Source organism: Micropterus salmoides, unplaced genomic scaffold (genome assembly GCF_014851395.1).
Source record: "Micropterus salmoides isolate LMB-PRFRI ecotype aquatic unplaced genomic scaffold, ASM1485139v1 Ms_hic_scaffold_20, whole genome shotgun sequence".
Lineage (NCBI taxonomy): Eukaryota > Metazoa > Chordata > Actinopteri > Centrarchiformes > Centrarchidae > Micropterus > Micropterus salmoides.
Genome location: NW_024041151.1, coordinates 18,259,646 through 18,281,331, shown reverse-complemented (window position 1 = coordinate 18,281,331; position 21,686 = coordinate 18,259,646). Strand labels below are relative to the sequence as shown.

At 37.7% G+C, this 21,686-nt stretch overlaps 2 protein-coding genes across 4 annotated transcripts; both read right to left on the bottom strand.

The window, feature by feature from the left end:
- Positions 1-366: 366 nt before the first annotated feature.
- On the bottom strand, positions 367-3,224 carry LOC119914361 (ATP synthase subunit e, mitochondrial-like). Its single transcript, XM_038733627.1, has 4 exons — positions 3,069-3,224; positions 2,507-2,561; positions 1,755-1,853; positions 367-461 (listed from the first exon to the last, which is right to left on the bottom strand). The coding sequence occupies exons 1-4, from the start codon at positions 3,171-3,173 to the stop codon at positions 436-438; spliced, it is 285 nt and encodes a 94-aa protein (XP_038589555.1). The 5' UTR covers positions 3,174-3,224; the 3' UTR covers positions 367-435.
- A 643-nt stretch (positions 3,225-3,867) lies between these two features.
- Positions 3,868-20,527, bottom strand: fybb (FYN binding protein b). Of its 3 annotated transcripts, XM_038733625.1 has the most exons (19): positions 20,329-20,525; positions 14,697-15,708; positions 12,476-12,584; positions 12,294-12,367; positions 11,862-11,884; positions 11,554-11,612; positions 10,170-10,302; positions 9,298-9,457; positions 8,896-9,016; positions 8,352-8,371; positions 8,166-8,238; positions 7,895-7,981; positions 7,365-7,405; positions 5,789-5,864; positions 5,536-5,632; positions 5,095-5,257; positions 4,945-4,978; positions 4,813-4,844; positions 3,868-4,695 (listed from the first exon to the last, which is right to left on the bottom strand). In XM_038733625.1, exons 1-19 carry the CDS (start codon positions 20,329-20,331, stop codon positions 4,673-4,675), a joined length of 2,340 nt encoding a protein of 779 aa, XP_038589553.1. In that variant the 5' UTR covers positions 20,332-20,525; the 3' UTR covers positions 3,868-4,672. The 3 variants fall into 3 exon arrangements, 2 of the variants coding, with proteins under 2 accessions (XP_038589553.1, XP_038589554.1); XM_038733626.1 differs by lacking the exon at positions 7,895-7,981 and having other exon boundaries at positions 20,329-20,524; XR_005446766.1 differs by lacking the exons at positions 3,868-4,695; positions 4,813-4,844; positions 4,945-4,978; positions 5,095-5,257; positions 5,536-5,632 and having other exon boundaries at positions 7,878-7,981; positions 20,329-20,527.
- Between the last annotated feature and the right edge of the window lie 1,159 nt (positions 20,528-21,686).

The following is a 21,686-nucleotide window of genomic DNA, read 5'->3' as shown; positions in this document are numbered from 1 at the left end:
GCCAGGATTACAACTGTGCTCTTCCCTCAGGCTCATCTCTTACTGAAGGACAGGTACACAACACACACACACACACACACACACACACACACACACACACACACACACACACACACACACACACACACACACACACACACACACACACACACACACACACACACACACACACACACACACACACACACACACACACACACACACACACACACACAGAGAGAGAGAAAACGTGTGTACTTCACATATCATGCAACTAACAACCAACCTACATCTGAAGAATTAGATGAATTTACATGGTTTGATGTTATTTTGTAACTTAGTATGAAATTAAACCACAGACATAAAAAAGAACACAAGAACCCTTGATTATTACATGAAAAATATTTATTTCTTTTTATTGAGTTTGGAACATAACGACTCAGGTCCAGAGAGAATTCATTGGAGGATGGAGTCAGAATTTGCTGCAGAAAAGAGAACAAGAGGGAAACACAAATGACATTTTGTGGACATAATGTCAAAATGTGTGATTCGAATTCAGGCTGCGCAATTTCAATAATATTGCAATATTTTTAGGCTATATTGCAGTACACACTATATCTTGATATACAATTTCTGTCTAAAATAATTCTCAAATAGTGCAAACATGATAATCTTCTAGAATATGATGCACTGCTGTAGAATAAACTACTAGGGTCTGAATCTTTGAGTGTCTCACAATTTGATTCAAAACTCGATTCAAAATGATTTTTGATTTAAATATCGATTCTTGATTCAATACACAGGGGTACTAATTTCAGGATCTACTCCAGTCTTCTGTGAGCCTGGCCATTTTGTAGTGTTCCAGAAGTAGTTGGTTTTCATTTTGCATGGGGAGAAATGTTGCTGGGGCTATCAACTATTTTGATAATAGTAATTATTCATGTAAAGACATTTGATCGTTCCAGCTTGACAAATGTGAAGATTTGATTTTCTTCTCAATAACTTTAATTTATTGTTAATAATATTGAGGTTGGACTGTTGGTCGAGGTTCGCATTTTTCTGCATTCAGTACTTTTAGTACATTTTCCTGATTATATGTACAATGTTTGACTTAACATTTCCAATGCAGGACAGAGTATCAGAGTTATTTAACTTTTAGTGCTAACCAGAGGTAGAAGAATACTTCTTCAAAAAGTACAGAGCCTTTCCCTTTAAAGGAAGGTGGCTTTGTGGATAACCTGTGTGTGACAAAGTCTAGTGGGTTTGTTGTGAAAGTGAGTCTTTCCTAGTGTTTAAGGGGTAATTACTTTACTTTAGTCAGCCATAATGTGTGTAGATAAGCTTGGGTTGCAGTACGATAGTTACTGAATGGCTGTGTGTTGTGCTTGCTGCAACAGAAAATAAATTACAAAGTCAGTTTATGTAACGTTACTACGGCATCTTATACTCCTCACAGCAGAGTTGCTCCAGACTGTAAAAAGCCAGAAAGTTAGCAGCTACTAGTTAGGCTAAAGTCAATTAAAATAGCTTATAACCAGAGGTGTCCCAAATATGTTTTAAAGACGGTAATTAAAGCTAATTAAATCACAGTGACTTGTAGCTGCTAACTAGCTTGCTTTTCATCGTTTTTCCATTTTTCATACCTCAGCAGCAACCAGCAGAATCACTGAAAACTCAAATATGACGCAATATGGTCATCTGCTCTATCACAAATTAATTAAAATTCAAATATATTAGACATATAGTCACAAAGAGACTGGGTGGTCTGGTGTTACCTTCAGACAGTTGTTTGTAGATGCGCTCCTGCTCCTCTCGGATCTTCTTCTCCGCTTCTTCTACCATTCTCTCCTGCTCAGCTATGGGCTTTAGGTACTCTGATCAAGAATAACACCACAACCGGTCATTATTTCAAAACGAACGCTGAACATTTTTAATTTAGCTTTATGCAGTGAACAAAATATCCTAATGACAATCAAGGGGTCCAGCCTCATGCACACAGTAATAAGTAGATTTACATTATACTTTAAGAGCACATATATACTCCATATATACAAACTTTATAAATTAGAGCAGGCATATGTCAGCCACTCATTTCAAACATCCTTTATCACAGGAAAATATTGGAAATGTTCTATTTTGTATTTAAAGCCCCTCCAAAAATCTGATTCTAAGGGTTTCATGGGGTCATTGGTGTTAATTAAGGGGCCTGACACCCTTGTGGTGAATTTGCTTTGTAAAGTAAACTTAGTATTTAATTTTATTCCTACCGCTATAATAATAAAAAAAATGGTAGTTTGAGTATCAAACACTCATGTAGATTTGAAAGGTAGCTCTCTATGGCTCTTTTGTTGTCAAGTGAACCCTGTAAGTATCTGATGGAATTAATCTATCATATACCCAACTATTTAACATTCATCATATTAAGAGAGTTTCACTATTTCCATTACATCCTTGTGTTTAATTATTGCCCGTGAAGACTGGACATTGTGATTATGACAGGCTGGCGCATGCGCAGAAATCAGCTTACCAAACCTCTGCTTGCCGTAGAAGACGCCGAGCAGCAGGGCAGACCACCTGGCCGTCTGAAATAAAGGGGATTCAGACATATTAACGACTGTAAGCCATGTCTAGGTAGCTAACTGAGTTATTTGAGACATCTCTGCAAGACATAAGCTGTCAATGAAGTTATTTTCAAAGAATGTAAAATTCCCACTGCACGACTACATTAACGTGACCGTCACTTTTTATTATAATAAAAACAATTACAATTATAAGATGAGAGGAAGTCACCGTTTGTTTCTACGTTTCTGTCTTTAACTAAATACAGGGTGCGGTCACCGTTTAACAAGATAACACTTCAAGTTAGTACTATATAGACGTTCTTGCGGAGGAAAGTTCACCTGTATGTTAACCAACAGCCTGTCAATGTCATTGCTAGCAAACATTAGCTAAAATGCTACTTGAACAGCTAACATGAGCAGCCATGGTGCCGACGTCTTGAGGGGAAAGCTGGGGTTTAATTAAGCTATTCTATTTAGATGAACAAAATTACAACGCTCACAATCAGGACAAATATTTTTTGTTATTACCTTGATGAGCGGGGACACTGCGACTGGCGGAACCATTGCGATGCGAGGAAGTAACTTCCGGGCCGGGGCGGAAGTAATCATTTTATCCCTTTTTTTTCTTGACATATAAGAGGAAAATTAAAATCAACATAACCACAGTTAATTATACTGTTAGCCAAACGTCAGTTTCCGAAATATATAGTGAAAATATAAAAAATGTATTTGTTCGCTTTTTTTCTCGCTGCAAACGATGTACGAAAGTGTCTTTGAAAGCAACAGACAAACACCATTTGAGAGTGAACTCACCACCTTCACAAGGTAATGATACCTAAACAGAGTTTACAAATAAATGTACACTCAGCTAAATGAATAAACAAATAAACAGTTGATCATTGAGATAAGGGAAATATTGTAAATGACTTGAACCTTGCTTCATACAAAATTCCATACTTGGCAGTAAAATGCATTTTATCTTATATGAGACACTTTTATACAGCTATATCAAAGCAGGTGCACTGCTTGAAAGATGCAATAAAAACCTAATAAGTATTATCTCTGGCATGTTTCCTGAATCAAGAATCAATTACTGACTTTTTCTTGATACCCAGAATCCCAATGTTAAGTTTGCTATTGTTGCAGTTCCTGGTTGCTCCCAATAGATGGCAATGATTCCCTTCTTACACATAAACTGCACAGAGATGGTAATGATGGAGGAGCTGCAATTTCTTTGTGGCTGAGTTCTGGACACATTAAAATGTGTCCATTTAGCCATGCACACATCATACACCTGCACACATGTCACTCAAGTATACAAGCATCATACAACAGTGCACAATAACATGCACAATATCATTTAATAGTCAGATATACCACTGGGAAATGAGCACTGTCTCTATAGCAGACATGCCACAACAGACCAAACTAAGGGGTGTAGAGAAAAATAACACTTTCCCCCCCAAAATGTAATTTGTATTATATATGTACAGGAGGCACTTTGCCACTAATACAATAGTTTAGTCTTCAAGTTGAAACTTAAGACAAAGACACCAGAGTAATCTGATAACATTTCAGCTGGTCTTGCAGATAGAAATGGAATATACATACAGTATCTTGGACATTAAATAAAATTGCAAGTAATGTTTACAACTTTATTTAAACATGTAGCTAATCTAAACAGTAGAGAAAAAATAAAGAAATACAGGTAAATTGATGCTTTGGAGTTTCTGAAAGCAGTCAAAAAGAGGAAATATTGAAGAAAACTGCAATATGAAATATGCAAATACTGTTGTTCCAACAAATGTTTCCCACTTTGCTGAGGCGTTATAGCCACATTAAATAATTTGTTTGTTTGTTTTTTTGAAGAAACACAAGCAAAAACAGAAGAATAATGCTGTTCTAAAGTAATTAAAGCTAGCCTTGTTCCAGGTATCTGAACCATTGTCCATGTCCAATTTATTCAGTGATTCAAATATTGATTGATAAAAAATTAAATGAAAATGAAATGACAATTCAGTCTGATTATCAGGCTAACCAAAAGCAGCTCCTAATGTATATCATCAGTACACATAATAAATAACATGAACAATATCAGTGTAAAACATTGAACCCAGATCAGGATGTTTTTTTTAATCGTTGTCATAGATGCAATCTGAAAAGAAAATATAATACTCGTTAAAAAGATTATTAATGGTGATTCAGATTCGACAGAGATATCTACAAATGATATATTCACATGAAATGCTGAAAGATAAACTGAAAAACATACCGTCTCCGATATCATCGTAGATTTCACCGTCGCTGTAAAAGGAAACGAAAAGGTCAGTACAGAAAGCATGTTGTTAAGTCTCTCTTTCTTAGTATGTGTATGTACGGATCTGTTAATGTTTGTGGTACTTACTCCATATCAATGTGGTTGGTTGAAACATAACCAACTGTAAAAAACAAATGGCATATTTTAGATTTGGACGGTCCAATTTTGTGGTGCACATGATGAAAAAGTAGCACATGTATTGATTTGTTTCCCTAATAACAAGCAGCAGATACTCACACTTGCCATCCTCGTTCCGACAGATCAATTTGTTATCCACGGCTTTAACAATGACGTCCAGTTTTTCACCTGCTTTGACCGGAAGCTCTTTTACAGCCCACTTCTTATTATTAAGTGTTGGGATGATGGTCACCTGGTACAGCACCTGTATCGCCCCGTCATACTGAAAGAGATGTAGAATTGTCAATATTGAATTTGATGACAATGTATAGATTAGAATTTTACATCCTTAATAGCGCATTGCAAAAGTAATTTTAAGAACTCAAGTCTAACTTTATCTTGACAGGTTTATTTGTTGTTAAAGTATTAATACATTTAAATTAACGAGCAATATGTTTCTTGCACTGCAGAGCTATTTCACTTTTTTCAACATGTGGGATCATGCGGAATCAACTGTAAGAGGGGTGGATTGATACACAAATACATAATAGAGAGACAAACTTTAAACTTTTTCCTGAATTCCTTCTCCTCTTTCTCAAACTTTTTCTGTTTCTTTGGGTCCATCTCTTCAGTCTTGCTTTTGCCTTTAAGTGGAAGGCTGGAGAGCAAACAAAAAAAAAATGTGAGTAAAATATTAATTGATTCTTTTGTTACTAATTATTTTATGTCAACCGAAATATATCTTCTGAGTTGTGAAAATACACTTGAAATCATTGATCTAAATGTTTGTTTAGGGATTGAATTGTAATTGTACCTGCTTAGGGGAGGAAGGGGAGGCAAATTTTGAGAGTCAACATCATCGTATATTTCCTCATCTGCCCCTGGCTGATCTGCAATAACACATGGAAGAAGTCAGTGGTGTGAATTTTTTTTTTTTTTTCAAATGTAGACGCCTCACATTAACATGCATTCAGATTTGGCAGGTTTCAGACAGACTACAAATAAAATCAATCATAAACTATAAAATATATAAAGAGGAGGTGTCAAGTAATTTGCATTTTGGCTAGTGAATCATGAAAGCTGACATAAAAGGATTCCAAATCATAAATGAATATAAACCACCAGTACAAACATTTCCTGTTAGTGATGTTGAGGGAGTGTTATTTAAAGTGCGAATATGTAACTTTTGCTAACACCAAGTTACGATGGCAGTATAATGGTAAAAGCCAAAATGTAACATAACAGAAACACAAGTAGAGAACAGTCATAAAGTCAGCAAAGTGACTCAGTAATGGAAATTTCAAAGACAATTTCTATCTTAAGTTTGCTCAAATTATTTAACATTAGCCACTGTGAGGTACTGGTCATACCAGCCCAAGTAAAGCTGTAGCAGAAAAAAAACCCCTATGTGTATTGAATTGAGAAGAGAATTGGCGTGTTCTATTGCTTATGACAGGGGTTCTTAACCTTTCTGGCAGTCCGTACCCTTTTTGGAAGTTGAAAATATTTTGCGCGTCGCCGACTCATCCTAAAATAAGCCTTAAACCGACCATCAACGAGGCTCCTGGACCAGCTCGTAGGCTACTACCAGCGGTGTCTCCCCATTCTGAGGGTCTCATGTGCCCACACAGGTCTTCCTTTCCCTGTCTCCTGCGTTTGTAGGCTCCACCTCACACACTCAAACAGTGCCAGAGCAGGCGCTTTCCGTTTGTCAAGTTTCTGCTAATATCGGACTGCCAGTTATTAGGGCAAACCAAAGATTACACATCGCTGGCGCTATAGCCTATTCTTTCATTAGACTGACAGGACAGCTGATTCGGTGGTTGCCTATCAACATTAAAAACCGCAGCGCTTTGCTCTTTTCTAAATTCAACCAAAAAAAGCAGTGCTGTGCGCCTCGCGTTTTCGAACCTGCAAAGCGCTTTCTGTCTGATCGGGGCCTGATTCTTCTTTGTCGTTTTATAGTAGTTGGCATTACCGCCACCTACTGGATTAAACAGCGCAAAATATTTACAGTGTCCAGCCAAAGTGATACCATTCACAACTGTAGTCCGTCTAGTTATTTTTAAGTTATTTTCTTTCTAGCTATTTTTGTGTTTATAGTAGCATTCTGGCGAACCCCCTGGGAACAGGTCGCCCCCAGGTTAAGAACCACTGGCTTATGAATCAGCTTTTTATTTGTAAGAGGAATAATGTGTTTATACCTTCTATCAAAAGTTACATAGTCTTACTTTAATAATGACAATCAAGGACCAATAACTTGTGTTTTGGGTAAATAAATGACCAAAGGCCAGTTGCATAAGGGGAGGTGTACCTTTATAAAAGGCTCTGCCACATATCTCTTTTCATTAAATATCCATTTAAAACATAGAAGGATTATGGTGTTATACCTGAATTTGCATCTGTAGTAAACTGGCTGGGTGGAGGCACTCTGGCACAACAGAAGAACAATTATTAAAATGTTACATACATTAATAATCGTATTCATGAATTACAACACAATATTTTAATTAAGAGAAGGGTGGTGGCTGATTTGACAAGAAAACATCAGCTACGGAGTAGGATAGTATACTTGTTAGAACATGCTTGTAACGGTGTTAGCAGATGGTGCCTTGATTTTCGGATTAAGACAACAGCCACACATCAATTTCAGACATGCAAATGACTCGAGAAGATTAGTAAAATCACAGATAATCAACCTCACTGATTGTAATCACAACACTTGAATTTCAATTTGCAAGTTGACATCCTTCAGTAAGAGGGGAAGGTGGTTTATCTGATCTGGGGAGGAAATCAACATTCAAAGGCAACTTCATCTGAGAAGGACTTTCATTAAAAGGGGAGTGACGGCGGCAGGATTAGGGATTGACAATGGTGTACAGTAGATCAGTGATCAGTCTTACTACTGAGTGTATTTTACTCTTTAGTGCTGACATGACGTCTGTTCCGGTCAAACATCCATAGGAAGGCACGAGGTTTCATAGGAGAAGACCTCAGGTCCAGGGGACTAGAGAGCCAACCAATGATGAAAAGACCTGCATTTCTTTTCTGTTTCATTTTTGAATCTTTCCTGTGTATCCATCTCCATTTAGCATTTGCATTCAATATTTGTAAAAGAGTTCAAGCATGTTGTACTGAAACACTCATTCTCCATTTACCCTTTTCTTGTAAACAAATAAATCAGTCCCCACCTGACTTCAAGGTTTGGATCAATAACATCATCATATATCTCTCCTCCATCTCCTGGTAGTGGGGGTAAGACAACTACAGGACAAAAGTAAATACATAATTTAATTGATTGCTTGACAATATCTGAATCCCAACATTGAAACTGAATATAATGAAATGTATTGGGTTTTGCAAGATTTTAAGCATACCTCCTGGTCCTTTGATCCCACTGTAGAGAAAAAACGAAAGAAGAGGAAACAGGGTCCAAATGTAAACCACCTATTTCTTTAATTTTGTGTTGCATGAATCGCTATTTGAGCATTTCCACTTGGTGGGGCATGAAAGTGAATCATGGCCAAGAATGCAAAAACATATTTCCCAAAATGACAAACTATTCATTTAAGATTTTGGATCACACCTAGAACAAACACCCTACCACATTGCAGTGTCCTAAATTGCAAATACAAAGCTTTCTGAATACTCCAGAACTCATATTCACGGTTATGTAGTAATGCCATTCAGTATACCAAACAGACTGAAAAGATGGGATTTCTCAAAAACAAAGGTGATATTTTTACAACTAATGTCGGTGTGAGTGTGTTGCGTAATGTTGATTTTTTTCTTATTGACGGTTTATAATGTTAACAAAATATTTCTGACACCAGTGGCTCCTAGCCTTTCACTAGTCTCTATTCTTACAAAGTGCAAAAAACACAAGTGGAGCTAGAATATATAATTTGAAGTTCCTGGTACCTGTTATCAGGAGAGGCCACGTCAATATCATCATACACTTCAGGGTCGTATGCCGGCTGAGCTTTACGATTCTTCAGAGTGTCAAAGTCAATTTCCACTGAAGTGGTCTTCACATAACCAACTGTTAAAAACAAAGTAAAATATTAATTTAATTTATTGGGATTAATTAGGATTCTGGGCATAATTTATGGCATGTTTGTAGCTCAAATTTAGACAACAAAAATTAGAAATGAGAATAGGTGGAAAACAAGGTTGAGAGATGTAATTAAAAGTCTTATCCTGTATTTACAGATGGACGGGATGTATATTATGGCAAAAAAAGAAGACAGGTGAACGATGACAAGCAAAGGCAAAGATAAACGAAGAAAATGAGACTAATGAGGCATCGATATGTTTACTTACTGGACCCATCCTGCGACCGTCCCAACCATTTTCCCTCTGGGTTGCCCTGGACACGAATGATGTCCAGACCCTCTCCCTGCTTCAGAGCAAGGTCGGTTTTACTGCCTCGGCAATCCAAACGAGCCTTTCCTTGGTGGATGACCTCCAGGGGGCCAACCAACTAACACACATAGCCACGCACAAACATATATGCAAACGCACACACAACCACCCCCCCCAAAAGATTATTACTTATTATTACTTTATGACATGATTATAACAGAACAAGATATTTGTCACTTTTTGTAGAGCCACAAAGGACATAGATATAACTAAAAACAAGAGTGTATTCATATGGTGGGGCACTTTGTGTGTTTGTGTGTGCACATGTACTGTGCTTAATGGATATACCAGGTCTCTGAAAATAGGAAAGTGTAGTAAATATTCAAAGGAGAGTTTGTTATTATGAGAAATTCACTTTCTTGGTGAGAGTTAGATGAGAAGATTGATACCAGTCTCATGTCTGTCAAATATGAAGCTTGTTACCATCCGGTAAAACCAAAACATGTCATCTTTACATTTCTGTTTGTGTACGGATTAAACAAATGAGGTACTATGTAAATTAATGGACTTTAGAAGTGTCAGTAGGTATATTGTGTTACCTTTGGACAGAGCCAGGTAAGCAGTTTCCCCCTGCTTCCAGTCTTTATGCTAAGCTAAGCTAATTGTCTCCTGGCTCAAGCTTCATATTTTAGCATACAGACATGAGAGTGGTATCAATCTTCTCATCTTAACTCTCGGCAAGAAAGCAAATAATACATTTCCAAAATGTCAAACTATTTCTTTCAGCTGCCAAGTCAGGTTTAGCTGAGAGTTCCAGTTTCTTTACTCACTTTGAATTTCTTTCTGGCATCTTGCTCCTTCTTCTCACGTTCCTTCTGCTCTTTCTTTTCAGCCTCTAGTCGTTTTTTCTCCTCCTTCTCGGATTTCTCTTTTGTCTTATCTTGTTTTTGCTCAGCTGCTTCCCTTTTGAGAGTAAGACAGAGAGTACCAAAGAGTTAGTTATAATGTACAGTATGATAGTATGTTAGCCTAAGCTAATTTTGCATCACTAGACAGCGTTTTCTAATACACAATCATAGAAAACGCAAATTATAATAAAAAAGTTTCACGTAGATAAACTCCTGAGGAAATGCACCTAATCACCCCTTCATGCCATACATCCACTAAAAAGCTCACCCCTTATAGAGTGCTGCATTGATGACGTATATTTGTAACCCAATCCAAAAGTTAGATTTGCCCCGGTTCCTTCAACAAAAGCCAATGGGATTTCCCCATTTGATTTTGGATTAGCCTATTGCAGAAAATAAGTTCTGTGGAACATACTTATATGATACATGTTTCATTCAGCAAGATTATCTTCATAAATGCAATCACTTTTATGATTTTTTGAAGTGTAAATACAGTCGCCAGAAGTAAAAAAAAAAAAAAACTAACATTAGGGTGGTGACAAACTACACCACAGTTCATGACTCCAGTATCACCACCATTAAGCTTCCAAATTCTAATTTGATTTTGCTTCTTCTTGCTTCTTTGCAACCCTAGACTTTATATAAAAAGTTTGCAACTTCTAATTTCTTTTTCGTGTGAGGACGTTTAATGTCGCCGACAACCTCTGTAGTCCCATTTAGCCACTTGGTAGCAACCGGCTTTTTAAAGAAACGTAAAAGCTTCAAAGTTCAAGTAGTATTTAATGACATATTTTATCTTGTAGAACAAAACATGAAAATCTCTTGAGCTTGTGTTAATCACAAACCTTATCTCAGGCATCTAGCCAAAAAAACCAGTCCAAAAATACATACACTTCTAGATGAGGAAGTGCAAAAATGCTAACTCATTTCAGGGTTTTATGACTCCTTTCTGCTGCTGTCTATAAACTCCCTGAACAGACAAAGCCATACAAAAGAGAACACTTATTTTCTTCTCTGTTTTCAATTGAAAGTACATCTGAGTGGGATTGAATGACTTCTTGTAGCGTTGCAAAATAACCACCAGAGAGTAGTGTTAGTAAAGAAGACATGAACACAGATGAACATAGTTAAGTGAAATCACATACATTGTTAAACATGTGTAAAAAATAAAACTTAAACACATCTTAAATCTTTTCACTTCACTAATCTGTCCATACACAAATAATGTGGACTGTGAACCTGATTCAAAGACAGAGGTCAGAATCAGTGAAGTTTAAAAAAAGGTTTAACAAAGAACAATTCTCACCATCGTTCATCAAGGTCCTCATACATCTCTCCATCATCATCATCACCATCATTTTCCTCCTGGGCCAGAGTAAAGCAGAATGAATAAAAACAGCAACAAAAAATAGCAACTCATTCAGCGACAATGATGATTCAGTATAGTCAATTCATATTGAAAATTTGTGTGGAAGGATACGTTCATACACGTAACACCTCTAGATTCATGAGCACACATGCATGTTCTTATCTGAGTCTGTGTAGGTCTATGTGTCAGCATCTGCACATGTAAATACGTATTTATATGAGTGAAAGTAATTCAGCATGTCTCACCTTTGCCCTCTGACTCGGGTGAGCTAAAGAGAAACAATGAATCAACGTTAAATGAGAATTTTTTTGTGGTTTTGTTTTTTTGGGAATAGCAACAATCATCATGAACTGACTCATACTTAAGTTCTATCTATTTTTAGTATTTTTGTAACTGTCACAGAGTTGCTCAAACATTTTATCTCTTGATTATTTATGTGGTAAGATTCATAGAATGAGAACTAAACTGTCAAGACAACCATTGATGGAAACTGCAGTCACTAAAATAACTGTCTTGAAGCAGGTAAAAGTTGCTAACCACAAGACAGACTACACTGCTAAGAAATAGCAATATACTAATGTACTTGCATGCACTTGTCTTCCTTTAGTTGCTAAAAAAACAAATGGCTTGCAACATGGAAGTCACTAAATTTGATCAAATAGTGACAGTTACTGAACCTGTAGATGGAGGTAGAGGTGGAGGAGAGCTGTTGAATTCATCAACATCATCATATACTTCATCTTCCTGGATCCTGAAAAGTCAGGATTTACCTTTGGTTAACAGGAGGAGCTTTACCTACAAAACATACAGTATATATCTTTGGTAGGTGTGTTTGTGTGTGCATCAGCGTGTGACTTACATGGTTCCAGGGTGTCGTGGGGGCAGACTGGGAAGTGCTGTCTGAGGGGGTTGAGTCGGGTGAGAGGCCGGAGGAGTTGGGATGATGGGTTTCTTAAAGGTGCTAGGAGCTATAACAAAACACATAGTGTTAAAAAAGAGTAGATATTTCAACTCTTACTTACAAAGTCAGTGGTATATCTTACAGTATATTATTATGATTATGATTGGTGACGCATTATTGTGTATGCAGCTTTTACTGTTTTACTGTTTTAACTACTTTATACTGTATACTGCTGAATAATTGAATTCTAATACTTAATATTTTATCTGCTCATCACAGGTTTTGCATGTAAAAATGCAATCTGCAAAGTAACTACTACTGGAATAGAATATGTGCCAGTGTAACTCAAACTTTTTTTGGTCTTCCAGTATTTGCCCATTCATTTTTCACCAATCACTCGAAACTCTCCCTGTGTGCTGGAACTTCATTTCCCCATGTGCTGAAACCAACTCAGCTGTCAGAGCAGAGAGCGAGGGGGAAGGAGAAAGGAGAAACTTGACAGGGAACTTGGCTAAGGGAAATAGAGGAACCAAGTGCATTTCTGTGACTTTGGTCTCTTGTCTGGAGCTCTGAATAACTGCACAGCAGCTTCTGTCTAACTTTCACTAATTCCAAATTAGCTGCTGTTTAAACATATCTTGAAGGGTAAAAACAAAAGGACTTTTATTGCTGTCATGCACAAACAGAAGTTGTTTGCGTTGGTCAGCTAATAAAGTGAACTCAACAACTGCACGCTACACATTGCTAATGTCACTGAAACCACACTAACTGGTGAAGGAAGTCTTTTTCACACTTCTGAAATGTCTTCACATAGCCTGTCCAAAGTAGTGCTGCTAGTGACAGAGAGGAAATGCACAAAATAAGAGGAACTCCTTCTGTCATGAGACCTGCAAACTGTTTGCCTCCCTCTGCCATTTATCTTAGAGAGAGCGTTGGCAATCTCAAATAGTGTTGCTTGTTTATATGGAAAGAAATTATGCAAACATCTTTTCCATTGTTTTCTTTACTGTATTTGTTGCTTAATGGTTGAGAGCAGGAGAGCAATAACATATCATACTAAACAGAAAACAAATTATGCAAATGCAGCTAGATATAGTTGAAGTATCCCTACCTTCAACACATTGCTTTCTTTTTTTCTTGAAAACAATTTTCATTCCTTTTGGGAAAGCTTATGTTTTTAATTAGTTGGTGATTTAGTTATGCTTTATTCATTCAGGTCAGTATGTTTTTTGCAGCACAGACCTGAGATGACATTACCAAAAGATCACAGCAGGATTGATTATGAGGTCATATGTCCATACTTCCCTGTGCAGAGCAACCCCACCCCCTGAGACATTTTTATTAGGAACCAACTGTAATATTTATTTATATATATATATATATATATATATATATATATATATAATAGTAAGTCCCTTTATAGCTCTGGGCTAAAACAGTCAAGTGTATGAATATTGACTTAAAACAGATCACAATCTGATCATAAGAATCGGAATCAGCCTTTGCATGTTGTTAAATCCCCTGAATTCCCCAAAACAAAGCTGTGTGTCCTCACTGGCACCTAGTAATCACAAATTACTTATCGACACCATCACTGCCAGAAGATTTATTCTTACTAACTTCAAATGTTGTCCAGTTCATTCCAGTAGTAACGTGACTGCTGCAGTTTGGACATTAGTTAATTCTTTACATTCAGATATGTTCAGTTTCAAGGCCCAAACATTTACCAATCCATGAAGCAGTTGTTTTGGTTTGAGCTTTATACTTTTGCGACTGTTCACCAGAACCAATCAGTCAATACCAATATAGGAACCCACCAAAACGAATGTGTGAACAGTGGGTGAAATTAGGAAAATAAATGAGCAAAGGAGCCACCTTTCACTAAGCTCTTGCAAAAGCATAACTGGATACTTTCTGTTGAATCTAAATTAAGAATGCTTACTTGATTGTATCTGGGGCTCTAAAAGTGTGATCACGCATTTTGAGACACTGAGTGTTAAGTTATTATTTTGGTAGTGCCTGTGACCACAGCTTCCAAGACGAGCAACTTTGACTCTCTGATGAGTGATTTTGTTTGTTTAAATGCTGATATAGTATCTCCTCAGAATTAGTTGTTTTGTTCACATGTCTATAGTGTCACAATTAAACAAACAAAGCTATTAATGCAAGTCCAACTTACCATCATCAGAGGCCTCTGCACGTTTTTTAAAGTTCTCCAGGTTGACTTTGGGGGGTCGGTTGGGCTTGGCAGGAGCAGGACCCAAAGCTAAACTGTTGGGGAGGGGGTTACGCTTGGGGCCTGAAGTGGCGTCACCGTTAACGCTACTGGTCTGAGGAGAAGGCTTTGGCGGCTTCTTTAAGCTAGGTTTTTTATTGGCTGGAGGTTTGGGAGGAATGGTGGAGTTAGTAGCAGCAAAGGAAGGCTTGCTGGCTTCGACAGCGTTAACGCCACTATCTGACTGCTCAGTTGTGTCCTTCTCCTTGTTGAAGATGTTCTGAGCAGTTCTGAAGTTGGAGGGGGACTTAAAAGTGGAGTTTGCCGGAGGTAAAGGTTTGCTTGTACTGTCCGTGTTAGCTCCTGCCATCTCTTCATTTTGCTGACGTAATTTTATAATGCTGCTGCTTGGTTTCTGTTGTACAGGAGGCATTTTGGGAGGTGTGGAGCTGTTTAGGCCCCCGCCACTGTCTTCTTTCACCCAGCTGGGCTTAGAGCTAAGTACTGGAGGGGGTTTAGGAATTACAGTTTTGGAGTCGGACAGAGGGGAGCTGAGGGAGGGCTTGTTGAAAGGGAGCTTCTGTACTGGGCTTTTAGCATCAGGAGCCGGGGAAATAGGTGGCTTCAAGGGTATCTGCTGTTTATTAGCAAGGAAAGGTTTGCTGTTGGTGTTGGTGTCATCCTGGGTGTTTGCAAACCTGCTAGCCAGGGCTTTAGTTTTGTTTAGTTCATGTGCCTCTGTGTCACTTTTTGTTGATACTGTACTTTTCAGGAAAGTGGGTTTAGAAGGAGCATTTATTGCACTGCCTGAGAGGCTCTCCAAGACAGGTTTCTTGGTCTGTACGATCGGGCCGGCGGAGATGGTGGGGTGCAGGGGTTGTTTGGGACGTCCAGCCGGTGCGGAAGAAGTTTCGTCAGTGCTGGCCCCACTCGCTTGGAAGCGAGCCATGATGGCCTTTACATCAGATTTGTTTTGCTGGAATTAATGGAAGAGGATCAAGGAGAATTAAAAACCAAAATACAAAACCAGAAAACCAGAAAATAAAATTAGGGTGTGCAGTCCATGCATACAAACATAAATAACTTCTGAACGAGACAAAAGAAAAATAGATACTGAACTGAAAGATCACTTTCTCTCTTTTCTTGAGGCCACTCACAAACCACTGATATATACAGTACAGTACAAACCGTGTCAAATCTAGGCATCACACACAGCTTACATTAATGAAAGGGTTCGTGGTTCAATCATGTTGAAATGTCCTTAAGCAAAAGAAATTGAATTAATCCAGTACTTAAAACTAGTTTCCAGGCCATCACTTTTTATTAACTGTAAAATGTTTGAACCATCCTGGTCTGGTGTTTGTACCAAATTAGCATCTATCATATATCTGTTTATCTCATTGTTATCTTTGGTTTTTAACAGGAAAGTAAAACTCTCAACATTTCGAGACTGCATAAAACAGGAGCTCTCTAGTGTGGAAATCTGCCGAGGTCATGTTTCATTTGATCTGGTCAGAATGCAATTCAGACAGATGATCCACTTCTTCTTCCCGAAGTGGATCTGGTTGGGCCAATTACAACCGTTTATCTAATATGGGGAGGGTTTGACACGGGAGCTTCACTGGTCGAGATTTAAAAAGTCACACTTTTGGCTGTTCTGATTGGTTATAGGTTTGGAACATCAGGTCTGCATCTGTGTCTAATCTCCATGTGTGTCCAGTGCATCGCACCCGGCTCATAAAACTCAGATCAAACTGTCAAACGAGGCAGTACTGATTAAATATGAATCAAGATTCTGTTACTGCATTCAGTGCATTGTCTATTTCCTGTCTCAAACAGAAACCCTTTTTAGTGTACTGTTTAGCTGTAATTTGAGAAAGTTTATGACCAGGCCACCATTTTTCCCCCCAGCTTGCATGGGTTGCTCAGCTCTACATTTTATTTTTGTGATTGTTCGCAGGCATTTTGGTCTGTGCATGTTGATAACGCCCCTTGGAAAGTGAATGTGAAGTCAGAAGTTCTAGACAAATTATGTGAATGTGTAATTAATCTGGAACCTCTAACTTCATTTTAGATGCTAAGCTAGGAGCTCCCCATAACATAACAGAAATTAATGGGTTTCACTTAATGAGCTCTTAAAAGTAATCAGTGCAACATTAGCAACCAAAAGTCCCATTCATTTATCAAATAAAAAGCTATTTTCTATTATAAGGGAATAATTTTTTTGGGTAATGTAGCCTATAGAGATGACAACCAAATACATGTATTCCTTACATGAAATTTAAATGTACAAATGACAAGCAATATGAAGCATTTGAAAAGAGAACATTCTCGTAAGTAGACAGATAAAAATTAAAAGACACTTAAAAGCAAAATGTTTATTTAACATCTGTAAAATAGCTAAAGTCAGGAGTGACTACTGAGCAATTACTTCCCGGACCACAGGTTGTATTGACTTGATGGTTTATCTTTATTATAGGCACATTAGTTAATTATATACTTTGTGCACATTCTCCAGTATAGGTAAATAAAGATAGAATGAGCCTTAGCAAGGAATGGTTTATAGCATATTGCAGTTTGATTGATTATGTTGGGGTAGCTGAATCACTAGCTACAAGTTATATTCAAAATGTGTCCAAAATATCAGGTTTGGTGTTTCACACAGTGTCACAATAGGCTGACCAAGTAGCAGCCACACCTATTTTAATGAGGCTGGTTTGACTGGAGTCACAGACACCATACCAGGAAGTTGAGATAAGAACTTGAACAGCCACTGCTATTCCTTTATCAGCAGAACAGTACAAGCGAGGGAAAACTGTTGAACGGAAAGTACAAATGTACTGTAAGCTAAATGGGAAGTTAAACTACAGTCAGTGTCAGATCTAGTTTATGTTTCACACATTAACACTTAAACCAAACCATGCAGTTGCCAGTAAAAACACAGAAAACACTTTGTTACTGTTACTAGAATGATCTCAGAATGATGTTTGTGAATGATGGAAAAGCCAAGCTTATTTGTATAGCCTGATATCACATACGGTTTCTTGGGCTTAAATCAGATACGTTGAACATTGAGATTCTGGATTCTTGTCTTGTACCGACCCTGTCTGTTTGTAGACTGCTTATTGTTTTTGGCTTATATGTTTTAGAGGAAATGTAATTGCTGCCTATTTTCAACACTGGCTGCAGATTAAGTGCCTGCAACATCTCAAGCTATTTATTTGGGCACTTCTTACCCTCAGACATGAAAGACTTAAATTAGATGGGTTTGTTGGGAAAGTTCATGTTCAGATCTAATTGACATGCTGCGGATGCTGTGGTTTAACTTCCCATTTGGCTTCATACATTTGTACTTTCCGTTGCATTTACCTTTGTTAGAAACCTGATCTGACATAAACAGACACCTGATCTGACATCAACAGAACTCCAAAGAGATGCACTTCAAAGAGGTGCCTCTGTTTTTGAAATGGGATTTTGGTTTAATCCCCGAAATAGGGAGATTTTCAGTGCTTGTACATAAAATACACAAGAACAACAACAACTCATGAATTTTGGAGCTTTTATATGCCTTAAAAAGCTAGTTTCTAGCTAGTGGCTATATGAAACTACAATGGTTGTTGCATAGCACCTGAGCTACATTGGTCTTCAGGGTAAATGCAACGGTTAGTAGTAGTTCTGTTTAGCATGAGCTTAGCTTTTGATAATTATTTACTGCATTTGTGCTTCAGAAGTATTATACGTGTAAATTTTTGGACTTTTAGCTTGGGACCATATTTTCCTCCAAATCTATGTACATTCTAACAACTTAAAAAAGAAGCCATTACTTTTATTCCCTTTAAATAGTTGTTTTGATAGCACTAATATTTAGCTAGCTAGTAGCTTTGATTCACACACCATGAAAGTGGCATGCAGCTTTAACATTCATTCAAGCCACTGTAGCTAGATATACCTTTATCTTATACCCCTTTCACACAGACAACCCATGAACAAATGCAACCTGGCAAAAATGGCAACTAGCTAAAAGAAAAGGATAGCTAGTTACGGTAAGTCAAATAACAAACGGCTTGCCATAATATGACGCCATTCAAACTGTCCTGTAACTCCCAGGCCAGACCCAAGCTTGAGGATGACACATACCACCCTGCAAGGGGTGAGAGGGGGATTTATATATATATATATATATAATTGCGTGCTAACTAGTGGCTCAGTAGTACAGAAGCACTGTACTTGCTGAAAGCCTCTTGTTTCAAGCATGCACAAGTGTGAGATCACACTTTTAGTCAGCAAGGTGCCTAGTGATCAGCTTATGACGTGCACAGAGGGCCCTGGCATTCAACTTCTTTTGGAAGTGTTAGGCCACACGTCGTGCCCAGCAGTCTAACGTCACAGGGCGCTGGCCCGGTCCATACTCCAACCTTGGGTGGCATAACGAAGTGTGTTAACTCTATGCCTGACATGTGGCTGAATATGAAAATGGGTAAAGAAATAGAAGAAAGTTCCCTTATCTCACACTTCTGTTTCTCAACCGCAGTAAACTAGAAATTACCCAATATGTTCTGTACCAGTTGCATTTACTGCTTCTCTAAATGTTTGTGCAGTTGCAATTTTGTAAAAACCTACAAATTCTGTCAAATCCTGGAAACACCTCTCAGAATAATGCAACTCAACAGAACCACAAACTACTGCCGTCCAGCCAACCAAAATGACTATCAAGTTTAATCAGTGCCTCTCTAAAACTAAAATGTGACATTACCTTCATAAAGATTTGTTGCAGAACTGTTGTGTTAGACTGCATTAGCTTCAGCTAAGTGTACCTAGCAACTGGCTGTACGTTTTGGTACAATGCATTGTTTTAGTGCAGGGTCGCTTTTATTGTGTGGAAATTCATGGGCAGAAGTGAGAACCACAGCATTGCCACAGTAGGTTGGCCATGAATTCTTGCCGCTGAGATGTTGAGCTAGGTTCCCTGTTACTGCAAATATAAATACAAATGCTATTGTCTATGCAGTTAGCAAAGAGGAACCATGATTACTATTTCCAGTGTGATGAAAAGTGGAGGCCAAAGTTGTCTTGCTTAATCTAGTTGACACAAAACCAAAAAAAAAAAACTTCTCCTGTTTTTGCACAAAATACATGATTAAATGTGACAAAAATGCCTTGAATATGAAACATAAAACTAAATAACAATAATCTCATGGGTCTTAAACACTGTAGGCTATTAGGATAATTAAAAGAAATCGCTAAAGTGACTTTGTAGTCAGAGTTCTGTTGACTTTGTAGTCTGAGTTCTGTTAAATGTAAATTTACAGTTTAAATATAACAACTTTTCCTCTCATCATCATACAGTAACTTGTTCAAACAAATGGCATAGTCAAAGTCGTGGACGACAATGAATAACACTTGAGGGTGTTGTTACAACGTAATATTCATAATATCTATTCATAACAAGTCATAAGTCTTGTAAAATGCTCATAAAAAAGACCTCAAATAGCAGCTCTCTTTCATTAAGTCTTACCAAGTTACTCCTGAGTAATTCTGTTATCTAGAAGATGATTTTTGAATAGTTTTAGTTGACCTTTAGTTAAATAGTACTCACCATATTGAGGACAAAAATCCTGGGTGCCGCTGCTATGTCTAAATGGATGGTGTATCACGTGGTGGAGAGCCTGTTTGTTCAGTGTGTCTGTGTGAGTTTCTGTTGCTGTCCAAGAGAGAAAGCTACCGAGAAGTAGTTGATAACAAAGAGTGTGAACAAGCATTGAGTGCGTCTGTGTGTTTGTATGTGGGGGGATGTATACTCTAGTTCTGTCTGTGACATAAGCAGGCTACTTGACTACTTCCTCTCTCAGTAGTATGTGTTTTGTGTGAGTGTGAGTCTCACAGCCACTGTTATCTGTGTGTTTTCATCTCGTGGATTTGCCTATCCCTGGCAAACTCCCTGCAGTTTCCCTCTGTGCTGAACAACTGATGCTCACTCAGTCAGATCAACAGAAAAACCACGGCGAGACTTGTTCCTTTGCAGCCATGTTAAACACTGTAAATACGATAAAGTGATTTTGGTAAAATAGATCTGACATGTCTAAAAGCTACAGCCGTAATAAGCAACAACTTATAGAATAGTAGACAGAAGAATCTGGCTATATTGCATAACAGCAAGACTAAATCATTTTTCATATTTTTTCCCTTTGTTCCCTTTTGCACAGAAATGGGTCATAAAATATTTTTTTTAAGTAAAACTGGCAGTATACAGTAAAATGTTTTAGAGTTTCTATTATTATTTATTATTTCCTGTCACCTGCATACTTTGATAATAGCTGACAAGAGAGATTGAAATAGTAGACTGAATGCCTGGGAAATGATAAAGAAAATTGATCAGAGCTTATTGGCCTTAAGTTTAAAGAGTTTTTTGACCTAACTACAAAGACAACCTGAGAAAAGATCGGAGAGGTGCAGCATGGAGAAAGATTTCATCGGCAGTTGGATCCTGAGGTGAATGATGATTTCAATAAGCTAGATTTTATATTAGTTAGCTAATTTAAATGGCAACAACTGCACTCCCAAGATGAGGTGATGGTGCAGTGGTTAAGACACATGCCTTTGGTGTGGTAGACCTGGGTTCGAAGCCCACTGTGACATGTCCACCTATGTGTCCCTCAGCAAGACACTTGACCCCTACACACAGCAAAAGTCTCTTTGAATGGAAATCAGTACAGTGCTACTGTAATGTTCAGTAAGCAGTAGTTTTAAAACACTACTTGGCAATAAAGCTCCTTCTGATTTGTGGGAAGTGTGGAGGAATTGTAAATACAATGTGAAAAAGTCATGCGCCGTTAGGCCTGTATAAGAAGTAAAAAATACAATACTTCATTGTAGAAGTACTCTGTTACAAGTAAACGTTCTGCATTCAAAATGTTACTTAAGTAAATGTATACATGAATTAGGAACAAAATACTT

Bases quoted from the DNA above. Each gene is read 5' to 3' on its own strand.
- LOC119914361 (XM_038733627.1), bottom strand. From the start codon at position 3,173: ATGTCAAGAAAAAAAAGGGATAAAATGATTACTTCCGCCCCGGCCCGG. The intron at 2,562-3,068 runs GTAATAACAAAA...CCTTTATTTCAG, and splicing joins CAGTGTCCCCGCTCATCAAG to ACGGCCAGGTGGTCTGCCCT. The intron at 462-1,754 runs GTAACACCAGAC...TCTTTTCTGCAG, and splicing joins CTACAAACAACTGTCTGAAG to CAAATTCTGACTCCATCCTC.
- fybb (XM_038733625.1), bottom strand. The intron at 11,885-12,293 runs GTTCAGTAACTG...GTTTCTCTTTAG, and splicing joins ACCTCTACCTCCATCTACAG to CTCACCCGAGTCAGAGGGCA. The intron at 7,406-7,894 runs GTAAAATACACT...CTGTTGTGCCAG, and splicing joins CGTCATGTCAGCACTAAAGA to AGTGCCTCCACCCAGCCAGT.